This window comes from Rhyacophila brunnea, unplaced genomic scaffold, assembly GCF_057557595.1.
Source record: "Rhyacophila brunnea isolate RB1 unplaced genomic scaffold, BYU_Rbru_1.0 scaffold_17, whole genome shotgun sequence".
NCBI classification, from domain to species: domain Eukaryota; kingdom Metazoa; phylum Arthropoda; class Insecta; order Trichoptera; family Rhyacophilidae; genus Rhyacophila; species Rhyacophila brunnea.
The window spans coordinates 26,939,883-26,967,521 of record NW_028232827.1 but is presented as its reverse complement, the minus strand read 5'-3'; the positions used below and the strand labels follow the sequence as shown (position 1 = coordinate 26,967,521).

Here is a 27,639-nt window from a genome sequence, read left to right as displayed (position 1 = left end):
CCAACAAAAATGATGGTTAAGTCGTTATTCCCACTTCACTTTTCTTTTCCTTTTTTTTAAATGCCATTTAAATTTAGATAATAAATCGGCAATTGAAGCTTACATCCTTTGGACACAACGTGTATTTAGTCGTGTACAATGTTAATATCCAATTAAATTGAGAAGATTTTGAGAAAACTTATGGTTACGTCCCTTACTTGTTGACATAATATAGTCTCATTTTGATATTGTTAATATTTAATCCCTAATTTATGATTAAAACCTGCACTGCAATGTGATCAATTTCTTAAGGTGGTGGCAACTCAACGATGTTTGCCATACTACCACGATCAAATCTAAGCGTACCATCTCTTCGCTGGGCTCGCAATTTTCTTCGCCAATTTTCCGGGTCAAAAGTACGCGAATATGTTTGCACCAAACACATCGCTCTCTTATTAGAGGTGTTTTTCATTTAATACTATCGTAAATCAGCGGTGCTGCGCGGGTATTTTTATGTGTAAAATAATGACAAACACCCTTTACGAGCATTCTTGAAATTAGTTTGAAATTTGTTTTGAAAATATAAAATATAAATCAGGCCAGGAAACGTTGAAGATTGTTTTACTTTCATCATTGAACTAGCAAATTAATACTGTCAACTGAGGATATCTACTTGATGGAATCTGAATTTAAATTATAATTTATTTAAATTTTGCACTATTCAATTTTAATATTTTTTGCGACTTGGATTTTGTCATTCGGCATATTCAGGTACTATCACACCAGTGGCAAAAGTTATAGGTAGGCTGTTAAGATCCGAGATAAATAATGCATACTATACTTTTTTAGTAAAATTTATCTGTTTTCATTGAACTAAGACTATAAATTGCAGATAGTGTTTGTTAGTTTTTAAAATTCAATTAAGCCCTGCCTTATCCAAGCCATAGTAAAATATTTGTTTATCTTATATAAAATATCTAAAATTATGTCATTAAACTATACGTCAGATATTTTATAGATAGAAGAATATTTTTTATCGATTATACTTTGGTTCTGGCAGGGCTTAATAAATTAAAAAAAAAAAAAAAAACACCATCTGTACAATGTATTCTTAATTCAACGGAACAAATAAGTATGACTGAAAAAGTGTGCACTGTTGTTGTCAGATTGCCCATAGTACACTTAAACTATTATGGTTTGGTTTAGGCAGGGTTTAATTGAATTTAAAAAACTAACCAGCACCATCTGCAAATTATATTATTAGTTCAATGAAAACAAATAAGTATGACTTTCAAAATTTTGTGTACATTATTTGTGTCGAATCTTAATAGCCTACCTCCACCCCTTGGCACTGTTGCACACACAGAGCCTAAAATGCTAAAAAGCGAAACCTGGGTCGCAAAAATGACTCAAATTGTACAGTAAAAAGATAATTGGTTATAATTTCAGCTTACAGAATTTCAAAGATGTTAAATTCTTCTTTTATGTGAAGCATTGTTTCTCTATTAATATAGCCAATTTAAGTTAATTTTTCTTTTTTATATGCAACAAATACTATGTTCCTTCACTGATTCTTAGAGCTAGTAAGACAATAATTAGTAGACGAGGGGTTTTTAGTTTTGCTTCACTTGGGTGCAATCTTCGTTGAAGATGGTTTTCTTAGCATCTTCAGTTATAACAGACTTATTATAACGAAGAATGGTTGTTGATCTTAACCGTACATAATTTTTTATTTTTATTAAAAAGACAATAAATGTGATTTTTATCGAATGCTGGAGTCAAACTTAAATCCACGGCATTCTTATACTCACAGAACAGATAATAAATATAATACTGATAGGCTATATTCAATACGCCGCATATTGATGCAGGGTTTTGAATGTGTGAGTGTCCTACGAAAATGAAGCACGCATTATGCTCGTACAATACTGTGTGTAATACGCCAATATTAAATGAGCGTAAATGCATAAACCGAGAGCAGTTTTCAGTATTCGACGTAAAACGTATTCTTGACACGTGTGTAAGTTTAACCCGGATTCTTCCTTACTCGAGTCAGTTACCTGCTATCGCCTTACCCGTGATGTATTTCAGTTCCCATTATTTCTGAGTTCCCTGGGCAGTACTATTACACTGTAGAAACAGGCTTCAATCAGTACTATTCAAATTCGAATAGAAAATGATCGCCTTCATCATGGCTTTCTAACACCTTCTTCAACTACCGTTTTTCTTCATGTTCAATCGTCGTGGTTTTTAGCTTTACGACAGCCGTCACAAATAAGTAAGATAAGTAGATATAACGACTTGCATTTCCAATTAGAATGGGTATTAGACAACGATTAAATTATTTTAAAACTACTCATCATCATCAGCTGGAGTCAATCCACTACTGGATGAAGGCCTCCCAAGCTTCTTCCAACTCTCAAGGTCCTTTGTCGTTGTTCGTCAATCCAGCGGCTTTTAGGGCGACCCTGTGGCCATTTCGTGCCCCTTGGGTACAACTGGATGACAGCATTTGTCCAGCGGCCGTCTTTTCAGCGAGCAATGTGCCCCGTCCATTTCCATTTCAGCTGTTTGGCAACGTCTATTATATCGCGTACTTCTGTCTGCTTCCTAACCCATTCGTTTCTCTTATGGTCCTTTCACGTGATGCTCAACATACACCTCTCCATGCCTCGCTGTGCGACTCTTAGCCTTTGGACATCTCTCGTGTTGAGGGTCCACGTCTCGCAGCCATACGTGAGCACGAGTAGCACACATTGGTTGAACACCCTACGCTTAAGATATAATGGGAGGTCACTCTTGAAGATACCATTCAAACGCCCGAAAGCATTCCATCCCATTACATCTTGGTCATGAGTAAAAATGCGTTTTCTTATAAATCACCAATAAAACGTTATGAAATCACTTATATTATCAAAATACAGAGAAAATGTATTTTCATTTTCGAGATAAAATTAACCGTAGAGGTGGAAATTTCGAAAGTTAAACAGAACGCCCGGATATCTCATCACATTTTATGGCGTGGAAATTTCGCCGCCATGATCAAAATATTGGGTCCCCGACAAACATAATTTTCGTATTTTTTCACCTGAGCCGGAAATCACTGATCGTGTTATAAAACATATTGAACTGATTTTTTTCAAAACGCTTTGACATATTGACCAAATAAATTTATTATTATTCTATATTATTATTAATGAACTAACATAAGGGTAGGTATCTACCTAATTTAATATAATATATTATGATTATAAATGTGTTTTTATAAATAACTATTTTTAAAGTCTTCAATTTTGATTCTTCGTAAAAACTAGTTACGGTCAATCTACTTTTAGATCAATACACTTGCTTTTCCCTCCACCACACGCCACGTCTCCAAACCCATTATGCAGGCGTATACCGTGGCGTAACGAACGATAGGCGCTGTTCAAATTTGTGCCGAAAGTGTCCCAGGAGCAACTTCTCAAGACCTTGGTTGGCGTGCACTAGAGTGTGCGTGATCCCTACTTCCATATAATGTATTACGGTCAATTCTCGATGAGAAAAGACCTTCTTATTGACTGCTAAATAAATGCATATCTTATTTCTTTCACTCTTTTCAGACCGTAGAGCTTTGAATTTTCGTTGATCCAACTTATTTTAAGACGGCCCTGTGATCTTTATGTACCTCTTGGGTACCACTGGGGTGGGGTGGGTCTAGGGATTATTAAATCACCCACGTAGATATTTTTTCCTTGTGATATATGTCTGTTGATTGATTGAATGTCTCATAACTTACATTATAATAATATCTGTCAACAATTATATTACTGCTTTTTAATTCTATCTAAATAAATGTAATTGAATTATTTTTAAACGAGGAAGCAGGTAAAGAGAAGTTTATATTTAATTGTTCTACATATATTCAATTTATAAATTTGTATAAACTTTGTTAGTATAAATATATGTACGATTGTATATTTTATCAGTTAAAGATATCCCATTGACTTGGATGTTATCGGTTCTCATAATTATTATTATTAAAATGTGTGAAAAAAAGCTTACCAGATATATTATTATGTTATATTATTTAAATTAATTTAAGAATATGGTGTAATAAATAAGTTATAGGCAATGTATAGCAATAAAAAATGTAAATCCAGTCATCCAAAGCGTTGATTCACATTTATGTAAGTATTAAAGAAAAGTAAGCATGAAAAATATTGGGAGAACAATATGATAATTAATATATATAGTCGTAATATATTTGTATCAAAGTATGGCGATAAATAAGCTTATACCGAGTCAGCATGCATTTCGACAATGTAAAATTAACAAGTCACTTAACTGTCAATTTCTTCATTTAATATCAGCGTTTTTTTATACTTAATATATTTAATATCAGGCAATCGGATTCTTCTTCATCTCAATTCTTCATCAAAATACCTCGTTGTCGATAAATAATGTGGTTAATTGGTTTCTCAATCATAACCTAGTCAAAAATTATTAGTATAATTTATTAAGAATGGTTTGTGTAAGGTATTGATTGGTTTTATATAAATAACACTCACATTTCTCACAGACTCCCGAGTTTGTCCCGATCATCATCACAGCTGGATCGCGGCTCGATCTGAGCACCTAGCTCACCGCGATCACTCTACACCATTAATATTACTTCGATCATTGTAACTCTCTGTACTACTGCATCAAAACAATAAATATATACATCTATCTTTACTACCACTGCCTTTATCACTTTACCACCTTCTCCCTCATCGATCCCTAAAAAATAATTATCATTTCTAATAAAAGTAAGTAACTATATTTTTTAATTAATTGAAAGATAGAAGTGTACACCTGTAGCGAAAAGGGTTATCCACTCTTATTTCCATTATTATTAATCGATTGCTGTTGAAGAAATGTCTAAGCTAAATCCAGGAATCTCAGTAGCTGTGCATTGCCTGTCTTTCAGTTTATCCAGTGATTTTATTAGTTTTATTTTATTAGAGACTCTATGTCTCTCTTTTGGAAGTTTTCTATCTCTACAGTACTAATGAATTACAAAATTTCTCTAATGGCAAGTACCGATTTCTTCAACCTATTATATATGTGTATTTAATTATTTAAAGATGAATATTAAAACGTAACTTGTCACTATATAACAAGAACATTTCAATTAAAATCACCGATTTAATTTTTTGTTTCCAATACAATTGTGCAGTTATAGAATAAATCTGGCCTATAAATTTAATATTATAATATCGTATAAATATGACGTTATTGACTTACTTGTACGAGATCTCCATATGTGGCCCCTGCCGCAGTAAAGTTCAAGTGGCAGAGAAACGGCAGTTTGTCTTCACGAGGTCTTCTGATCTCCAACTCGTATGTCCTGCCGACATCACCGTAATACGTCCGATTACAAGCTGAAACAAATGAGAAAAGGATTCCATTAATTGAATGTTTCAGATGGCGTCTAGAGAAAGGCTTTTTGACAGAATCCTATCTGTCAAAAATTGAGTAAAATTAACTTAAAATATCACATGTCCGGAATATAAGGTAACAAAAAAACATTGATTCTGACAAAAAGCCACGTTGTCAATAACAGTTTGCTGATAAAATCCCACTTGTCAATGAATTCTGAGATTGTGTTGAAAAACTGAAAATAATAATACTAAACGTTATTAATACTAAAACGATTCTAAAACTGAATGAAATGATATGCCCGTGAGAAAGTTTTTTCTGTCTCCTGAAAAATTGATAAATTTGACAAATGGGATTCTGTCAAAAAGCCCTTCGATTTGAACGTCATTAATTATTAGGATGCCGGAATAAACAAAGTATATTGTTGACTTATTTTATTGTATTCTAAAAATCTTGATAATTGTAAATACTTATTACTCATATTGTAAAATTTTAAATAATAAAATTAATGATTCAATAAAAAATATGTGTGAAGAGTTTTGACACACTATATTTCACAACAACCATATTATGATGAAAAAAATATGATCCTTCGATAGATATATATAATTCTGTGAATATTAAATTTTTCTCATAAACACATTTACTTATATAATATACATTATTCACAAGTTATTTCATAATCTATCGTAAATAAAATATCAAAATATCGAGAAAAGAAATTATAATATTGTGCCTAATTACATTTTAAAATTCTCAGGACACCCAAGTTTTTCCAATAAATTCACAGAATTCAATAAACAAAAATACGTTTTAAAAATTACACTTTTAAAAATAAATTATAATATAAACTTAGTTTGTATGCAAGTGAAAAAATATGGAATAGGTATTAGTTTTTTATTAATATTGTGTCAAATGAGTGGAAATCAAAATATTGAGTTTTGAATTTGGAATGGTTACAATTTATAAACATATTATTATATCGGAAACTACCCCTTATAATTATTTTAATATAATAAATAAGGGTAATAAATATTATGATAATAATATGATTATGACGTTGCACAAAAAATATTGATAGTTAACACCATTAAAGTGGATAATTTATTATAAATATTGACAAGAGTGCGAGATTTTTGTAGAATTTAAAAGACTTAGTTGAATAATTATATTAATCATAATATTCCTGAATCAATAGTCATAATACTCTACAACTACTGTTACCAATCATCAGAACAATGCTTATTTTATATCCGTTCCACGAAAGTTGTTTGTTTTACTCCTCTTCAGTTAGTTAGTATAAGTGAGTTGCGAGATATGAACTCTTAGCAAGGTTCGAACCCGGAGATCATTACACAAAGTGGTTACGCCAAGACGCTCGTATAAATTTATATACTCTTGTACTCGAGCATTGGTTCAAATGGCCGGCGGTTTTCGTTTGCTCGCAAAACAGATGCGGATTAAGTAAGTTTGCAGTTGAATTCAAAATGGCAACTCGGATTATTAGTATCTAACAAATATTATTAAATGCGGTAGCTCTGCAGTGGCTGCATCAAGTTTCGGGTCAAATTTAAAAGATATACCAACAAATATCTTCCAATATAATATTATGGAACTAAGCTCAACACGGTATATTAATAAAACTTATATTATATACCAAATATAAGACCTCAGTGGACAATCATCTATACTGGTAAATATATAAATATGTGCCTTTAGTTATAGAATATTACACTTAACTTACATCAAATATTCAATATGACGCCATATTATTATAAAACTAACTCTAAAAAAATTAAAGATCCGTACAAAAATCTTGGACCGATTTATTTTCAATACCACATAGTTTAACATCTCAGGTGAAAGCTGTTTAAATTAATCTTCAAATACAACAACATTCGTGGCAATACTGCCTGATAAATTCGCACCGGTGGGTATCATCATCAGCCTGAATCTATCCACTGCTGAATGAAGGCCTCTTCAAGTAGCTTCCACTTCTCTCGGCCCTGTGCATTGCGTTGCCACGTACTTCCGCAGAACTTTATCATTTCATCGATCCAGCGGCCTCTAGGTCTACCTTGCGGACGTTTTGTACTTCTTGGATACCACTGGATGACTAGATTTGTCCAACGATTATCTCTTCTTTGAGCTATGTATCCAGCCCATCTCCATTTAAGGCTTTTGTGTGGTACCGGTGGGTATATTGTATGCAAAACAGTTAACTTATTGTAAAAATTAACCGGCTCAATATATAAATATGTTAAACTACCGCCGATAACCGCCAAAAGCCGCCTTGTCTATAGAATAGACCCAGTGATGTGTATTTTTTTTTTTTAATTCTCTACAATACAATACCTCTACAATTTTTCGGATTTAACGTATGTACTTCTAAATTTATTTATATTTATTATATAATGTAAATAATATTAAATCATTCTTATTCTTATTGTGCCATCCCGTAGCGGAGGTCGGCTACCATAAAGGCGATCTTATTTTTGTCGTCTGCTACCCGGAACAGTTCAGTGGAGCTGCACTCGTACCAATCACGGAGGTTTTTAAGCCACGAAATGCGGCGCCGTCCTCTTCTACGCTTCCCATTGATCTTTCCTTTAATGACAAGTTGGGGAATGCTGTATTTCACTCCTCTCATAATGTGGCCGAGGTACTGTAGTTTCCTGGTTTTGATACTACGTAGAACTTCTCGGTCCTTCCCAATTCGATTGAGAACTTCAACATTTGTCACCCAGTCAGTCCAAGGAATTTTGAGGATGCGTCTATACAGCCACATCTCGAAAGCTTCAAGTCTCCGTGACATCTCTTGGTTTAGCGTCCATACCTCCATACCATAGAAAAGAATTGAGAGCTCATAACAACGTACCATACGCAGTCTCAGACTTAGGTTAAGATCTCGATTGCTAAGGAGGCGTCTTATTTTGAGAAAGTCGCTCCTTGCGATCTCAATTCTAGTTTTTATTTTCTGAGACTGGTTCCATTTCTCATTGACCCATGTACCTAAATAAATGTACCTAAAAAAATCATTAAATCTTGAGTAATGTATTGAATAAAAAAATGAGTACTTCAGTATCAAAATGTTGTCAATATTGAAAAAGTTTAATTAACAATTATTTTTTTAACGTATACGGTTTTATATACAGTTCAATATACGATAGCACTTGTTAAAATCAATACGTATATATTATTTAAAAAGCTTTCAACGGTAAAGATAATGCATTAAGTATATTAGTCTATTATATACCTATTATTATTATTATTTAGTAATAAAAGTTATATATTATTATTATGTTCATTATGTACTTTTTGATATTGAAGAAGGTATGTTTGTATTAATTGAATCGAGAGTACTGATATTTTTTATCGGAATAAATAGTTTTTTCCTGAATCTTTCAGATGGTTTGTGTATCAAATGGTATAATATGTATGTATTTATTATAGCTTTGTTCTACAAACATATGAAAAAAGCTTTGTTTTCTACTATTATACTATTTATTTATTTAAGAAAACAAAACATTGTGAATGAAAAAAAAACAAACAAGTGAACAAATCAAAATCCAGGGCTTTCACGTCAGATTTATAATATATCAAATATTACTCTCATAAGAGAGAATGAGAAAAAAATAAAAAACATAAACAATTTTATACAGTAAAATAAAGTATCAAAAATAAAATGCACAGCACATGATTGAAAATGTATATGATTTATCATTGAAATAATACACCAAAGATAAATAGGAAAACGGATTAGTGTGAGTAATGAAAATTTAATTGCAATGATGGCATTTATGACAAAGCTTCTGGTATAAAATGACTTATAGGCTGTGAAAATTAATGAAAAAATAACTTTAATCGAGATATTAAAAATTTAATACATATTTCCTATTATATATACCTACCTAAAATGACTATTGATCATTAGTATTAAGTAATCAGTGAAATGCCAAAAATTTAAGGGTTTCATGACACTATTTGGCATGCCAAACATCTAAAGAGTAAATTAGTCTGCTTTTTAAAAGATAGTATATTATTATGTAATCCTGTGAATAAAAGCTAAAAACTTTGTCTAACTTTCATAAAAATAAATGTTCAGAGCTTTTTAAAAAGCCATGCCAAACAAAATTTAAAAAATATACATAAAAATATTACAGAAATCGTATAATAATATTGAACTATTAACATAATATATATAGTTGGTTTATTGGTACATTTAACAATTAACCACTGACATTGTGAATTGAAATATGATCGCAATATTTTCTACTTTGCAAAAATGATGGTATCATTACGCAGTCGAAGACTCGAAGAAGTCCGCCAAAGTAGCAACACTTATTTCTGTGACGATTTTTTTTACAAAAAAATATAAACATTTCTAAAGTATTTTATTCTTAAAGTCGAAAACGAAATAATTGCATTCAACATTAAATTTTATTTATCACATCAAAAAATGAACGATTGCAAGTATGCTTAGTTTCATTTTATTAAATCAAAAATGATTATTTGAAACATCATAACGTTTGGTTAATTTTTTACATAGGCAACATATTATATAATCTTCAGAAATATTAATTTGAACTGTTATAATTTATTATAAAAATAATGTGTTCAGTTGTCTCAAAATTTTGGCCATTTTATGCCCAAATTCGTTGCTGTCCGAACCTATCCTCCGGCGTTGGAAAAGCGCAAGGCATTACTTCTCGACATAAGGGTGTTTATCTCAGTCTGGGGTTGTCTGTATCTTGGTATTTATCACTGAGGAGTGACTCGGCTCAATGGAGAGCACGTGCTTTCTTCAAATAGTTGCCTAAAATGTAGCCACGCCATAAAACTATGAACTCCTGTATTTAATGATAAAGCAAGTCTAGGATAGTTTAAACTAATAATTTAACCACTTATTTTTTGTATAATAATAATAATAATATATATTCAACAAAATTATTATTTCACTAGCTTAAGTTATAATTTAAGCAAAATATTATTTGTCTGTTGTTATACTAATAATAAAATTTACACGTTTAAGTGACTTCAAAATAGTATAATATTAATGTGTGTTTTCACCAAGTTCATAAATAAGCATGAAAAATCGTATAACTAAAAAAAAACAACTGGGAAAATATTAATAAAACTTACATGGCTTATAAACAATATTGTTGATTCCAAATTTAAACTAAATCGAATCTGATAGTAGAATAATAATTATTATAACCCATTCTGGCCAAAGGGTTACGCTGTAGGCCTATAATCTCGGGAGTCTTAAGTTAAAATCGCGAGTGTGGAAAATTCGCATGTTATTTTTCAATGTCTGTTTGTACCCAGATGATGGATAGGTTGAGTAAGTGGCTAACATCCATTTTTAGTAAAAACAAAAAGATATACATAGGGGTCTCATTGTAAAGGGACAAGAATCACTTTAGGAGTGATAGAGTGATATATAGATGAAAGTCGGATTAGAGGTTGTTTTTGCACACCATAACAACATTCACAATCATATTATGGTTTAATTGAATTTTAAAAACTAACCAGGACCATTTACAATTTGTATTCCAAGTTCATTGAAAACAAAAGAGTACGACTGACAAAGCTTAGTGTGTACCTCCACCCTTCGCCACTGTCTTACAGTATACAATTTTAAGGATGCAAACATATGACAGGTAGATGAAATAAATCGCATGTCTTTTTACAACGTTTTTCTTAACTCGTATTCTTATTTGTCCGGTGGTTGTTTATCCAGTACAAATCTTGCAATCGCTTTTTAACTAACATCCCGACTAGCTAAATATTTGAAACTTTTAGAATATATCAGAACACGATGCCAATGCATTTTCATAATACTTTTAGCCATCTTTAAGTAGAATTCATTTCATTTTCAGTTAATTCTGTTTTATATGAAAAGTTATTTCGGAAGAAATCCGTAAAAAGTAAAACTATTATTGGTTGCTAAGTGGGTCCTAGCAACTAAATTATTAATATTAATATATTAAGTACAATTTTTTTTGATCGTTTAAGCTAGTCAAGTCAAGTTTATATGATTCAACAGAAAATTTAAAAACGTTATATATAAAAAGTTCTTTTTACGAGTCTCTTGTAATTATTATACTCTGACTTACGATGATATATTATGTGTTGTACTATTCTCTTAATAAATGAATATAGTATATAGGTACACGCTTATAAACAATATTGTATGGATGTACCTAATACGTAGCAAAAATGCTAATGTAATCATTTTTTAATAAGGTATAATGATGATAACAAAATCTACTTATAGTTATTACCCAAGTGAAAATACAATTCGCGAAATATGGACAAAAGTTTCTTTTATATTTTTCCACTATGCATTCATTATAGAACAGAAATAAGCCAACCTTGTTATGAAATATTTTATCAGTGAATGGCTCAGAAAATTCTACGCGGCTTAGTTTTTTTCTACGGTTCATACAAGAAAACCGACTTAATAGTTTATACAAAACTTACATTTTATACCAGAAAAAATACAAGGAAGTAGAGAGAAGAATAATAATGCTATTTATATTTTATTCAAAAATTCTAAATAGTAACTATTATTATGTGAACAATAGTTTTATATTAGTCTGTATTGGAATTGACTTGTTAATTAGTCCAGAGACAGCTATATTTATTATAACATTAATACTACGTAGTAGAAATTTTGCAAACTTTGCAAACTTTGCAAATTCGTCGCTATAGATTGGTTTGCCGAATATCCGTTTTTGTCGAAATCGACCTTTTAATGCAGAATGTTTTTTTGTATCTAAATGAACCAGAACCATCCTTTTATTTAAATTACTTAGTAATGGTAATGAAAACATCATTCATATGCTGTAAAAACAACAATTTAAATATCTCCATGTATTTAAATATAGGATTATGAAATTTGTTTTTCGTCTCCTGAACATTTGGTCTATTCGGGAAACCAATCCTACAGCGACGTTTTGTCAATTGTCATTTTTACAATTACAACATTCTCCTCTAACCTCGTATTCTTATTTGTCCGGTGGTTCTCTGTCCGGTACAAATCTTGCAATCGATTTTTAACTAACTTTCTGACTAGCTAGACATTTGAAACTTTTAGAATATATCAGAACACGATGCCAATGCTTTTTTTAAATACTTTTAGCCATCTTTAAGTAGAATTGAATTCATTTTCACTTAATTTTGTTTTGTATGAAAAGTTATTTCGACACCATTATTGGTTGCTAAGGATCTGAGGTCCTAGCAACTAAATTATTAATATATACGTGCGTTACTATGGAAATCAATATGACATGTCAAAATGACATTTCAGTATTATTTCTATCAAGTATAAATTTTTTTGATCGTTTAAGTTAGTCAAGTCAAGTTTATATGATTCAACAGAAAATTTAAAAACGTTGTATATAAAAAGTTCTTTTTAACTTGAAATTATTCAATTTTATGGCATTGTAGAGATACTAAATACTATGATTATAATCTTTTTATTATTGCATTACATCTCATCATAATGCAACTATAAACGCTTCGCATCTATAGCACTTTTCTGCATACACCCAACATGATCATATAGCAAAAAATGCATCTACACATTGTAGGCCATCATGGATTTATATAAATTAATAATGTTATCTCGACGAAAGAATTTCCTTGTAAATAGGCGTTCATATTTTACAGTATAGGTACAAGTCACGATGATAATATCATGTGGCATAAATTATATTATATATAACAACTTATGGGTTATATGTTATATCAATCTATGTTAGTTCGCTTAATTTGAAATAATACAGATACTTCAGAAAAACAACATTATTTTGGTGGGTCGTGGCCTGTTCCAATAATTTTTGGACGATTCACCGCTGACGCTTTTCAGTTACTTTGGCTAAAAATCATAAAATCCCTTATAGCACAATCCAATAAATTGTAGAAAAAATATTAAGCTATTTAATATAGTTGCTAACTGTCCGGTACTGTCCCCTATGGTAGTACATGTGATGAGGGGCATGCTATTTGGTAGTGAAATCTGGCATCAAGTATTCGGAAGAAATAACGAATATCGAATTAGTATAGTATATTTTAATTTTATCCAGTATAATAAAGCATATTCTATGTACCTACCTATATCAATCTCAAAAGAGGTACCAATTAGGATTTCAATATAATATAATAATATATTAATGTTTTAGATTAGTTCTATTCAGTCCACATGTTTTAACTTTACAAGAAAAGTTTTAGCGTTTTTCGTGTTTGTTATAAGATTTTATGAAGTCTTTCTGCTTTAAATTTATTGCGGGCTGATGGAGGCTGATACCCCACCACAGTTAGCTAATATTATAATATCTTAGTAAAAAAGATATCCAAAAACTGCGAGTAGCACAACATGGCATGGAAAGGTGCATGTTTGGCATAACACGAAAAATAACAAAAGAAACCAATGGGTAAGGAAGCAGCGAGAGTGCACAATATGACAGGGGTCAATAATCAGATGAAATAATAGTAGACTGGACATGTGGCCAGGCAAATAGACAATCGCTGGACAAATGCTGTCATACAGTGGCATCCAAGGGGCATTAAGCGTCCACAGGGACGCCCTAAAACACGCTGGATAGATGAACTCATAAAGTTCGGTGAATGTACGTGGCAACAATTTACTAGGCACTGAGAAGAATGAAGGGTGCTAGGGGAAGCCCTTATCTAGCAGTGGATCGGTAAAAACTTGCATCGTTTTTTTAGATGTGTAAAATATAATATACTCGTATGATGCAATTTGTAAAAAAAATACAAGTCGGCGTACTTATTAATATGTCTGATCGTAAGTAAATTGGAAATAAATTATAAAATAATCCTTTTGATATTGAAAATATTTCCTGCCGTCACTGGAGGGTAAAAAATCTTATTTTATTGCGTTTGTGAAGAAAAACTTTATAAAATCCTTATCGGGCGCGCTCGGACTCGGCGCAACAAATGTGCTTTCCCAGACCGTTTTCTTGGGAGAGTTTTCATGGGAGTGCCTTCGATATCATTTTTATACACTTTTCCAATAAAAAGAATAATAAACCGTATCGGATATAAAGTTTTTCTTGTCCACTTTTATTCTCTCTCCGCGAAATATTAAATAACGAAGTAGTAAATTGTTGATAAAGAATAAATCTTTTTTTTTTTGAAAACAAAAACAAAAATAGTGGATTGTCTTATTCAGCAAATTGAGCAGAAATAACTATGAAAACTCCATCCCACAGCTTGACACTGATTTAAAATGGCTATACACTATACACTAGAACGTTTTTTATTGATCATGTCTTGTTCTCAATGGCCACAGGATATCGTTTCAGGAATTGACAATGGCTGCACTATTTACCGCTTGTGTATTTTTGTTAAAATTGTCTGTAAATAAAAAGGATTTCAAGTTATACACATTTATATTTTTATAAAAATCGATATTTTTTAAATTAAATTTATAAAGTAATAAAAGTCAAAAATCTCTTAGGCGATACTTAACTTAAAAAAAACTAAAATTTAATAATAAATATGACCATAAAATATATGTAATAATAAGACGGGGTCCAATGCAACAAAATTCACATTTTTTTACAATTACAAGTTTATCTTTGACATCAAATAAAAAATATTTTTCTTTTAATATTTTCAGATAAGTAGGTATATATTTATTCATTAATACAGTCGAAATCGTAAATTATCAAAAAATGTCTCAAATTGCAAGCTTCGTATTTTTCCGCTAGGTGCCTCTGGTAGGTAAAGAAATCGCCTTAAAACAATTGTTTAATTGCGGAAATCTGCTTGGAAAATACTGGTCTATACTCCATAGGTATACAAGTATTTTATATTGTGGTCTTATAAAGCTATCAAATCACTAAGAAATAAATAAGGATTTTGAGACATGGTTTCATAGAATAATATTGAATGTTGGTCATGATAACAGATGAATAATATAGTGCTTAGAATCAATAAGTCTAAGTAAGAAATAATTTAAAATATTACTTCTAGTCAAGTACAAAAAATCGTATGTTCATGTAGCTAGGCTACACTTTACGTAAAGGGTAATACGATGTTGTAAATAAAAGTTAAATTCTGTAATATAAAAATAGTTGTCCAATAATCCGTACGTTCAACTGAACAGGCAGTTACCAGATCGAAGGAAAATGTTCACTTTGTCGCCCGGCCAGGAAGGAAGTCAAATAAATTCCAAAGGGTGTAAATTGGTAGAATTCACCAGACTATGGGCAACGCGGGCCAACTATCATACAGATACATTATATTATGTATTACACATTAAATCACCATTCATGAGAGTTGGATGAAAAGGTAAGAATTCAATTGGACATTTCGTTCGCCATAAGCGAATATTAAGCGAATATAATATTGATACGTTGGTTTTCATCTTTAAAGTAGGCAGTGGCATCACTATAAATCATTGAACCCTTACGACTATCGCAGCATAATATATGCCTATGACGTCACCAATAATATTAAAAAAATATTGATGATATTTTTATGTTCAATACATTATATCAATAAAATACTAGGGATGAAACCAAATTCAAATTCAAATTTCTCAAGTTTGACTATCCTAGGAGATTTTTCGATTACCAATCGCACACCTACATGTAGCGGGCACTCTTCTTCACAGTAACACATACTTTGTTAAACCATAATATATTGTATAATGTGTATTAATATTTTGATAATTTGGTCTATATCTGCTTTTTTGGTTGGGCTTTGGCTTGCCTGTTTTCTTTTTTTTTTCTCAGGTCATATTCCAGCTACGTATATGCACTTTATATAATATTATGGTATCAGGGGCGGGTCTAGCGGTAAGCGGACTAAGTGGCCGTGTGTCTTGGAGTGTCTTTAAAGAATTGTCTTACAGACGGATTTTGATAATTTCTGATAATTTTTTGATAATGTCTGTGATTTGGTGCAGTACAAAGAAGTCAGACATGAATTTATAACTAGAGAAGATTTCAAAGTAAATTCATTTTATCTCATATGTGACAAGACCAAGGCAGAACTATCGTAAAAAACACAAACATATGTAATAGTTATAGAGCCTTTTCGAATATTTTTTGTTTGAAATCTATCAATGGAAGAAAAAAAAGAACGGGATAAAAAATGTCGATGGATATTTACAAAGAGGTCATTGATGTTTGTACTTTTGAAGATGAATTTGACCATTTTTTTATATTTCTTAAAAAAAACAAGGATACTATTAAAACTACACCAGAGATCTATCGAGTCGCCAAAGAAATGTCTTGCACATTCCCAAGTGTAGATATATAATTGAAATTTTGTTAACAATCCCCTTATCTAATGCGTCAGGTGAAAGATCGTTTTCTGTTTCAAAACGTATAAAAAATATTTGAGAAGTACGATTAAATAGTATGGCCATTTTGTATATATAGAGCAAGAAATTTTAAACCGAATTGACACTGCCAAAATAAATTGACGAATTTGCAAGAAATAAAGCAAGACGAAAATTTATTTAAAAATAAGTTTTTTTAATTTTATTTCTATTACCTCTGTTATATTTTATGTTAATAAATTAATGAGATTTTCTATGTACTAATAAAACTTTTTTTTTCTAAGTTGAATTTGGGGGCCACGAAATTTTTACCGCTCAGGGCCTCCACTTGACTTAATCCGCCCCTGGTTGTATTTAGAAGCCTTTCCAGATGACAGATTCCAATTGCAAAGAAAAAATAAATGAACGTTTAAAACTTTTTTGGGGCCAATGTTTATTAATCTTCAACATGACGTGATAAGAGGTCACATGATTATCACTGATAATAAGTACGCCTAACATATCAGTTAATGCAAATGTACTTACACGAGCGTGGATTTGCACCAAACTATTACTATGTTATAACTATTTTATTATCCAGTAACAGTAAGTTGTTACAGTTATTTGTAATGCATAGTTTACAGATATAGATACTGGTCAAAATTAAATACCTACTAGGTAACACTATTTTAACTTTATCGTATTTTTTTTGTAACAATACGAAATGAGAGAGAAAAAATGCCATAATTTAAAAATTAATAGGATACATTATAGGTAAATCAATAAAGAACCATTTCTTGTGAAAATCGTTGTAATTGTTAAAAGTTTCTCAGAAATACAAAATACGCATTAATCATTTAAATAATAATATAATAATAAAGTGAAAATAATGCAACATACCGATAATAAATTTCACAAAATAAGTGTAGGATTATTGGATAAATAGGTACACATTTTTGCAGATTTTTTTTTTTTTTTTGAATATTATTACGTTCATGAAAATATTAGGTATGTATTTAATTTATTCCATGACAGAAAATATTATGTTTGCAGCGGATACTAGTTGTAAAATGGTATAACTTTAGGAGTAACGAGAAGATAAGAGAACGAAACTTGGAAGAACGCAAGAAGACTGGCGAGAAACAGGGATTTTTCGAGGAACTCTATGTTTTAACTGAGGAGCGGATATGGTATAAGAAGAAGAAGAAGAAATTATGTATTCATTTTAATAACTACTAATTCCGATTCCTGGCCCACCAAGGAAAAGTTGGACAATAACTATGCAAAACTTTTCTTATTATTTCTATTGATTTGTCGAATTATAAGATAGATAATAAATTAAATTATGTGTGGCAGAGAGATAATAATTTATTGTATTCGGCATTCTTTGTATTTAAATATTATTTTCGAATGAAATAAAAGCTCACCTGTTGTAGAAAGTTACACAAAAAAAAAGTCTAGCCGACTTTCCGGTAGATGGAGGCATTCAACAACCGGTAAAATTGTATCGAAAACGGAATCTGAAAAGAAATTATTCCCAAAGAATTCGACTTAGGTATGTATTTTTGTAAAATTGAATAAAAATGCTAACAAAAAGCTTTCAAAAGTCATTAGTCTAGACTTTAAACTCTGGAGGTCGGTCAAGTTTTCATATACCTAATGAAAGGCTGGTCAATTATACTTAATTAAAATATATCGATTTTGATTTACTGGAATATATTAACCAGTAAGAACACATTGCAATCAAGGCGTCAGGGTCAGGTATTCATAAATCAATATTTTACTAATGTATTATGGATTCATAATATAATTATGGGTATAAAATCCAAAGAATACAAAATGTGGTACACATTAAATTTGATACCGGTCGTACTGTATCAAAATATAACAGGTATCGAAGTCGTAGATATCACGGAATCTCATTTCCACCCTCCAGTATATTAACAGGGAAGTTCTTGGGTGGATGGGATGGGATTGAATAATATCAATAAGTATCATATCAATGGAGTCCATAATTAAGTAATATTAATAAAGATCTTTTGAGACACCTTAAGTCATTACGCACAATTTGAAATTCTGTCATTTTTTAGTTAAATATAGATACCAAGTGATTCTAAAAGGCATAAGGGATTATGTAAAGAAAAATAGTTAGCTATCAAAAATCACTTTAAACCATGTGAAAATCGTTGAAAAATTAACTGTTGGTGTCATAACTCACATTTTCAATAATTAATGTTCTGTCATCGAGCCCTTTCTAACCAATCAGGGAGCTCTATTTCTCATCATGCACTGTGTGTCGGCAGCCTTAGGAAAACAAATGTAAATCGACTCATTCACTCATTAATATTCAAGGGATTTCAATACTTTTCTTCTAATTATAAAAAAACAGTGCTCAGTGGGTCTATTCTATACTTATCGAACACTAAATTGATAAATAGTATCAAACTTAGGGTAGGTTTGTATCAAAATATTAGCACTTATTGTAACAATTACACGAAGCCGGTTTTTATTGTTGCAATAAGTGCGATATTTTAACAGCAGCAAGATAGGTGCTGTTAAAATATAGCACTTATTGCAACAATAAAAACCGGCTTCGTGTAATTGTTACAATAAGTGCTAATATTTTGATACAAACCTACCCTAAGTTTGATAATATTTTTCACTTTATCACTTTAGCGGTCGATAAGCATAGAATAGACCCACTGGTGTCAGTCTTTTTTGCGATTATTTCAAAACTTGACTGTAACTCACATATGTGAGTTACAACTCTAGGCAACACTTTATCTCGATCTCTACAAATCAATAAATCAAAATTCATTCTTCAATTCGAGAATTCTTAGTTCTGGAGAATAGGAAAAGTCAAGAAATCATTAAGCTTTACTCAAAATACGCCATGATTTGCTCTATTAACAAAAACAAATTTATCTTTTCAAAACACTTATAAACGTTAACGGAAAATAATCAATAAATTCACGCTTTCAATTACAATAATTAATTAACTAACCACAATGGGAATTATAAAAGTATTATATAATATACACCTACATATAAAATAAATGGCTCTCCTACGACATTCTTCTTAGTAATATTATGTATGTTTATAATTATTAGTTTTGTAGTGTTCGATGTCCCACTCGGGGTCACCACTGTTGTGTATGATATTGTGTGGGTTCACACTTTGGGAGTCGTCGATGTGTCGTAGATTATGGTGTTGAGGATGATGATGAAGAAGTCGAAGATGTATGCAGGAGCGAGTTTTATTAGGCGTAACGGTTGGTACAATAGTATGTTGCAGCAGTTGTGTTATAATACTAAACTTATGATAGGTACGGATCCGAGGTCCGCATCTCGGTACAATCAGATGTTGGGCAAAGCGATATAGAGACTGCGATGGTAACAGACTGGAAACGTATATTCGAGTGACATTTAGATAAATCATTATTCGTTATTTATACAGTCAAAAGTAATACCTAAACATTATATTCCAGTACATAATTATATTGAACGAGTCAGCGGTTTAAATACGAGTAGCTGTGAATTTTATTTATTATTACAATCATAACATAATATGATACTATGGGAATGGATATAAGACTAATTTTCTATTGCGATACCGTATTTAATATCGCCAATTAATCTGCTGATACAGGTAATAAGTTGTTTACCGAAATATGAGTCGCTGGAAATTTATTATTGCTGTTGAATAATTTGAAACATTGAAAATAGATATTTGATCAATAATATACTGACAGCTACAGTTTTATGAAAGCTTGTATTTTGGTTAAATTATATTTTAATAAGTTGCCAAGGTATCTAGATACCTAGTTACATGCCGGGAAATTTGAATTTTGAATTTCACTATGCTCATGTATTATAATCCTACTCGTGAAATTCTAAAGTCACGCTTGTAGCACGCTCAGAACATTGAGATTACTTGCACCGACGAATTACCTCTGAATATAATCAATACAGATGCAATTTTCTTCGCTGTATATATGCTAGCAGTAGTTTCCTTCCTGTAGAGTGTAGACGCTGTTTTACTTGATGATTCCACTCATTTATAAGTCTATCTGATTTTATACTGCCCGTTTATTGTCATAATATCAAGCGTCATTCATTTTAAAATTGATAATAATTATTCAATACAGAAAACGACAAATTTTATAAATTAATAAAAATGTCAATTAAAAAATAAACTATAAACGTACCACGTTGCGGGTATGGATACTTAATTATATTTTTAGTCGTTAAAACTGTATAAATAATTACATTGACTCTGTATAATCACTATGTTCTAGAAACAATCGATCCCTGTTGGGGCAAATATGTGTGTAGGGTCCAACTTGCATGTATTATAAGATTTTTATTTTCAATACGTATGGTGAATGGTAGCAACACTACATTCTTTCATAATTTTGTTATCGAGTATTCGGTAGAAATAATATATTTTGAATATTAATACTATCGACTAAAGGTACTTGATGGAACCGACGTAACAAATAAATGTAACATCTCAAAATACACTTTATGATTTAATCAGTTTACAGATGCTATATGTGGGGCTATACGGTCATGGTGGCCGCGCGGCTTAAGCGTTGGACTATCACGCCGTGGGTCCCAGGTTTGTATCCTGGGTCTGGCAAGTATACATATTGTTTTTCAATTTGTGTGTGAGTATGGTCCTAATAGGTTGAGCAAGTGGCTGACATCCATTTCTCGTAAAAACAAAATCTGTTAATACAAACCTCTACTCTGTGGAGGCCCATATGATCCTTTTAGGATCGGACATGGTCGGGGAAAAAAATATATGTGGGGAGCACAGAACAGGTTAGTAAATAGAATTCAGATAGGTTATAAGCCCCAATACACTAAATTTTGAAGCAGGGTTTTGAATGTGTGAGTGTCCTACGAAAATGAAACACACATTATAATGTGTTTTGCAAGCTTCAGATACACAAATATAGAATGAGCGCCAGTGCATAAACCGAGCGCAAATTTCAGAACGAAGGGCAAGCTTAGAATGACGTATTTTTGACACGTGTCTAAGTTGGTTCCATACGCTTCGACACTCGAGATCGGTTGCCTGTTATTCCACGCGCCCGTTAGGTATTTCAAATCGCATTAATTCTGTGTTCCCTTGGTAAATAGTTTTATACATTCTATAAAACACGTCTATACAATAATTATACAGATTATGGAATTGATTTTTAACTTAGGTATTGAAAGGGGCTCGAGATTACAACACTTTTTTTACCCATTTGAATCAGATGCTCACTAGCTTAGTTGAAGGACGACTGATCCCTTATCACGGAAGTATAAGAACACGAAAGCACTTATGTTAACTGCTTTTGTTTTATCGCCTTGCCAAATGGCGTGAATTAAAAAAAACCGAAGTGGCTCTGCTTTAGTCAATATATTATGATTATAATAACGTTTTGCCAATGTGTTATTACGAATAGTATATAATATACATTATATGAGCTGTCAATAATTAGGCGGTCCAATTTGCGTAGGTGTCCACATTAAGATCTTTGCGCATTTTTGCCCGACTGGAAACACAACGTGAAACGGAATACGTATACCTAATACTCACGTGGCACGAAGTAAAAGGCATGGCACTAACTTCACGGTGTACGTGAGACGAATCCGGCGCCGTGCCGGGACGCTAGTTCCTGCTGGCAATTTCCACACATCGCGTCGCCTCTTCGAGTCCTGGCTGTCAGAAAACTTGAAACTGTTTCGCGCGATATACGTACTGACTCACCTACCTGCTCGTGAAGATACTGCATGCATTCGGTTTAAGTGCAGTATAAATCTTTTGCCAAAGAAAAATACTCACTAAATACAGATAAGGTATACTTTACTATACATCGATGGGTTAGTAAATAGATATTGAATGTCTATTTTTTTTACCGAAATTGGATTATTATAAGCAAAACACCAAATTTTATTATATCGTGGAGTTGCTGTCAAAAGGTGGTAAGTCGATAATTTAGGTATTCAAACACCCAGAATTTAAGAAAATCACATAAATAAATTGTGACCTCACCGGGATCGAACCCGGAGTCAGAAGGAAAGGTCAGCACCTTATGCACAGGTCTACGAGAGTCGCATAATCCTGGTAATGTTAATTGAATGGAAAATAATTGTTTTCAACGAAATCGCTTCGTATATTGATATATTTCATGTATTAATTCTTAAAATAATGTCAACTTAATAATCGTATTTATTCTTTTTATACTGTTTTTATAATACTGCTTATATTTCTTTATTTTGTCATGTCATATTGTAAACGTCTTGAATTTTTAATTTGTACAGTTTGTTTTTTAAACCCTGTCCAATTCTAAAAAGATCATAATATGGATCTCAGTATTATCTGTATTAACAGATTTTCGTTTTTACGAGAAATGTTAGTCACTTGTTCAAGCTCATTAGGTACTCTGGGTCCAAACACACATAAAAAAAATAGTAGCATATGTTTTTTTACCCGGGGCCCACGACATTATAGGCCGACATTGATAAACATTTTTTGACATTAAAAAATCTTTAACCCTATAAAGCCACAATTTAATATGTACCATACTGCCCTGCCAAGTAAAAATACAGTGTTTTTTGTTTTAGTGTAAATATGAGAAACCAAGTTTTAAACTACTTTTTTCTCTTCTATTATGTAACTACAATTAGTATTGGATTATTTTGACAAAATCTCTATATATACAGTGACTATTTAGAGATTATCTCATTTCACTAAAACAAAAAAAAAACTGTCTTTTTACTTAGCAGGGCAGCATACCTCATTACAACTATTAATAGTAACCAACAGTCATACAACAGTATTTATTAAATTTCGTTAATTTTGTGGGTTAAATAAAAAAATAGTTTGTATTATTCGTAAAATACTTTTTGAGCATAATGTAGGACAGTGAAAACAAACAGATGTCGAAAAAAAACAACAAACAATAGTTTTAAAAAGTACAGGTTGTAACAAAAGGAAAAAATAGTATTTTCATCCATATTACAGTAGTGAAACTAAACCCTCGTACGACAATATAAAACTATCTTATAACAATCAATCGCTGGATATCTGATCACTGCAATCTTGCAGCATCCTTACCTCGCTTATGTATAACAAATGATCATAAATGTCAATGAAGATATACATTACGTTATTTTGCAATGTCCGCTTTATGATGATGAAATACGAAGGCTCCTTGAAAATTTTTGTCAAAATTGTAGGGTTGCAAGTCTATAGCAAGTTTTTTACTTCAACACAATATAGGTATATGCCAAGCATAATGATATTCTGAAGGGTCTGAGTCTCTAACTCTATCATTTTTGTCACACAAATACAATGAAATGGGCGGGGTGTATATGCCCCTACATACCCGTCGACGTATAATGTTTCAATATTGTCCACAAATACATATTTTATTCTTCCTTTGTTTATTTTATCTTTAGAATTATGTAAACTTATCATATTATTGTACTGATGTTCTTCTGTAACTTTATAAAAATAAAAATGTAAGTTTTCATAATATTTATATGGTTTGATTCTTATTTTTGTTATATCTCAGTTTCACATTTTTGGCACTTGGACCCTATAGACTTTCAACCCTTCAATTATAAATTACCACTTCATATTATTGAGATGTGAATAACTCTGTTTCTGTTTCTTTCTGAGATAATATTATAACATATAGGTATAAATTATAATACCAAATGACGTTAAAAGCAAATATGTCATATTATGCTGTGTCTACCATTGGCAACCTCATTAAATTTCACGATAATTATCATAATTTATGTGATTCTACCCATTATGAATATTATGTATTAGTTTAAAATATAATATATTCATTAATCTTGCATAATTGAAATGTAACAACAGTGTATACATCTACAGCTTAATAATTAAACCTCAGTTGAGATTTCGAAGCTTAATAATAATAATAATAAAAAGGTACATTTTGCCACTATTCTACCGCAGTATTTAATAAAATCGATACTTGTTTAGTAATTTGTATCTACTCTGGAGAAATTATTATATTTTCGCTCTATTTGAGTAGGCAAATCTACGAGAGTTTGAGTTACCGGCAGCCTCTCAAGGTATTCCTAAATGAATTAATTAATTACCATTCAGGAAGCCTATTTGTGAAAGCGAGGTATAAGACCTACGTAGCACGTCCGAAACTGATTCCTCAGGGGGTATCCACGCCAGTGCTGGAAGCCCGTCAAATGGGAAACGCCATGGGATGTTGTCTGGCCTTTACTCCAGGAAATAATAGTAATAATATCTTCGATTTAATTCGTACATGGTTGCTAGGTAACCGGATAATTGTATAATATTTAGGGACGTTGAAGTTGAAACGATTTCGTGTGATGTTTATGATGTGGGTCGATGTATTCATGGCTGTTAGAAAGGGGTGAGTAGCTAATGTGCTTTTAATATGATAGAAACAACTTGACTATTATACATTACGTGACTTAATGAAAATGTTATTCGATACCCACTAGGCCAGGGGGGGGCAAACTTTTTGGATGGAAGGCCAAATTCAAGAATTCAAAATGAGCGGCGGGCCGCAAGTAAAATACCATTTTTAGATATACCTACACTATTTATTATCACGAAAAATAAACATTTTTGTAAATTTAGGTGTTAATTTTGTAGTTGATATTCTCAAAACTACTTGTAAAAGGACATCGGAGATATTTGATCGTAAAGATTTTTTATTGAGGTTCATGATCGAAAATGTTTGTTCACATATATAGGTTGATCCAAAAATTACGAAATTTTTTTTTGCATAATCTTGAAGTTGGTCGAATTTGTCTGAATTAAGGTTGTAAAATTTGGAGATTTCTTCACGAAGATGCAATTCTCTTAAATCAGTGTCACACTGCAGATCAATAATCTCAAGTTGTAGCTCTGTCGGTACACTATCAATATCTATTGAAAATGGATCGCGTACTATTGCTAAACTTGTCTCAATTTTTCGGAAGTCGCCAAATCTTTGTGAAAAATTGTCATTCAGAGCTTTAATAATTTTACCATTTTTTCAAATTTATATTCTGATATATTCAGCAACTTCAAAGTTGGAAAGTGGTCCACGTCGTTATTCGATATTTGTCGAAGGAATAACTTGAGTTTTAATTGAAATCCATTCAAACTTTTTACCATATCATGGGCATATATTTTTTTTACTTGCAACGCGGAGTTAAAAGTATTTAAATGTGTCACGATCTTCAACGTAGAAAATAGTGGTTACATAGTGTGAGACGAGGCGCAATGAAGACGTACTGAGATAATACATTTACGAAACAACCAATTCTTCAAATTTTAATCTATTGTCAATATATATTTTAAGTACAATTAATGATGGCGGGCCACAAAAAAATACCCGGCGGGCCACATGCGGCCCGCGGGCCGCAGTTTGCCCCCCCCTGCACTAGGCGATGGTTCTTTGTGTTATATGTATATAGCAAGATATGAATGTTTGGCGGTTAAAGAGACGAGAACGTTACAAGAGTGTGACCAGGTGTAGTAGATGAAAGTCGAGATTAAGAGAAGAGTGAGTTTTTATTGCGACGTAAACATTAGGTACGAGTTTAGAGTTATGTTACTGTTTCAAAGTCCGAGGGTCAGTGGGTGTGATCCTGTGCGGAGCGATATATAAACTGAGATACTGACGGTACGGGAAGTTATATTAGAGTGGTATTCTTAATCAATTGTGATCCGCTATTTATAAACGTACTCACAATCTAAATAATATTTAGGAAATAACTATTATAATTGAGTCAGCTATTTTATATCGAGTTTGCGAAAATTGGATATTGGCTATAAGGGAAAACTGATATTAAGAAAATTAGAATTACGGTCAGCTGTTTTATTGTAGGCACGTATTATTTCACTGAGTTTAAAAATATTCAAGACCAGCTATATACAAAACATACAATACAATAATCTCTGTAGTAGGTCTGATGTTAAGTTTTAAATGGAACTATTTTTTTCAGTTTATTGACAATATAGTTGAAATTATATATATGTTACCCCCACGGTGAAGATATGCGGCCTGGAATACGCCGATGACGCTGTTCTATTCGACAACTTAATCGAGGGTATTCAAAAGACAATCGACAGGTTGCATGACATCTCGTCTCGCGTTGGTTTGAAAATCAACGCGAAGAAAACCAGCGTTTTATGTAATAACACCTGTCCAGATCCAGATTTCCCTCTGATTAGCGAGGAGCAAACCATCGACAGCGCCGACAGCTTCAAATACCTGGGGGTACACATCACGGGAGATGGCATTTGTAAAGAGAGCCCGATTCCGGATTCCGAATGGAGATTCCGAATGGGAATGGCTGGAGCATCATTCAACTCAATACGTAATGTCGGGAACTCACGATTGTACTCAGTAAAAACCAAATGCCTCCTATTCGAGGGTCAAATTCTGACGGTGCTGCTTTACGGTAGCGAACCATGGCGCCAGAATCAGAGAAACCGTATACTGAGCTTCAAAAGTAGATGTTTGCGACGGATACTGGGTGTGCGGTGGGGTATGACTTTGTAATGAGGAGATAAGAGAACGCATCAATCAGCCTCTCATCACGCTGAGAGTGGAGAGGCGATGTTGGACCTGACTCGGTCACGTGCTGTGGATACCAGAATAGAACTTCAACCCGGCTTGCCTGTTCTTCAAACCAACCGGATTCCGGTGTCCTGGAAGGCCGTTAAATACTATCTATAGAGCGTATACGGCGGAGATGACTACAGGATGATAGTTTGATGTGAAACGATGCAAGAAGACTGGCAAACGACAGGGATTCTTGGAGGTACCACGTGGTGTCCATATGGTCTAACTAAGGGGCGGTATGGTCGAAAGGAAGAACAATAAGATAGTTTAAATTAAAAACATTGTTATGAATATTTTAAGTTCTTTTTCTTTTTAGCAATAATT

General features: G+C 32.1%; 1 protein-coding gene across 1 annotated transcript in view; it reads right to left on the bottom strand.

Moving 5' to 3' along the window:
• The window catches only part of LOC147073889 (uncharacterized), a 670,186-nt gene that overhangs the window by 487,492 nt on the left and 155,055 nt on the right, over positions 1–27,639 (bottom strand). Inside the window, exon 2 of the mRNA XM_085944702.1 lies at positions 5,248–5,384. Within this exon, the coding sequence (XP_085800828.1) occupies positions 5,248–5,384 (137 nt within the window). The remainder of the gene's footprint in view (positions 1–5,247; positions 5,385–27,639) is intronic.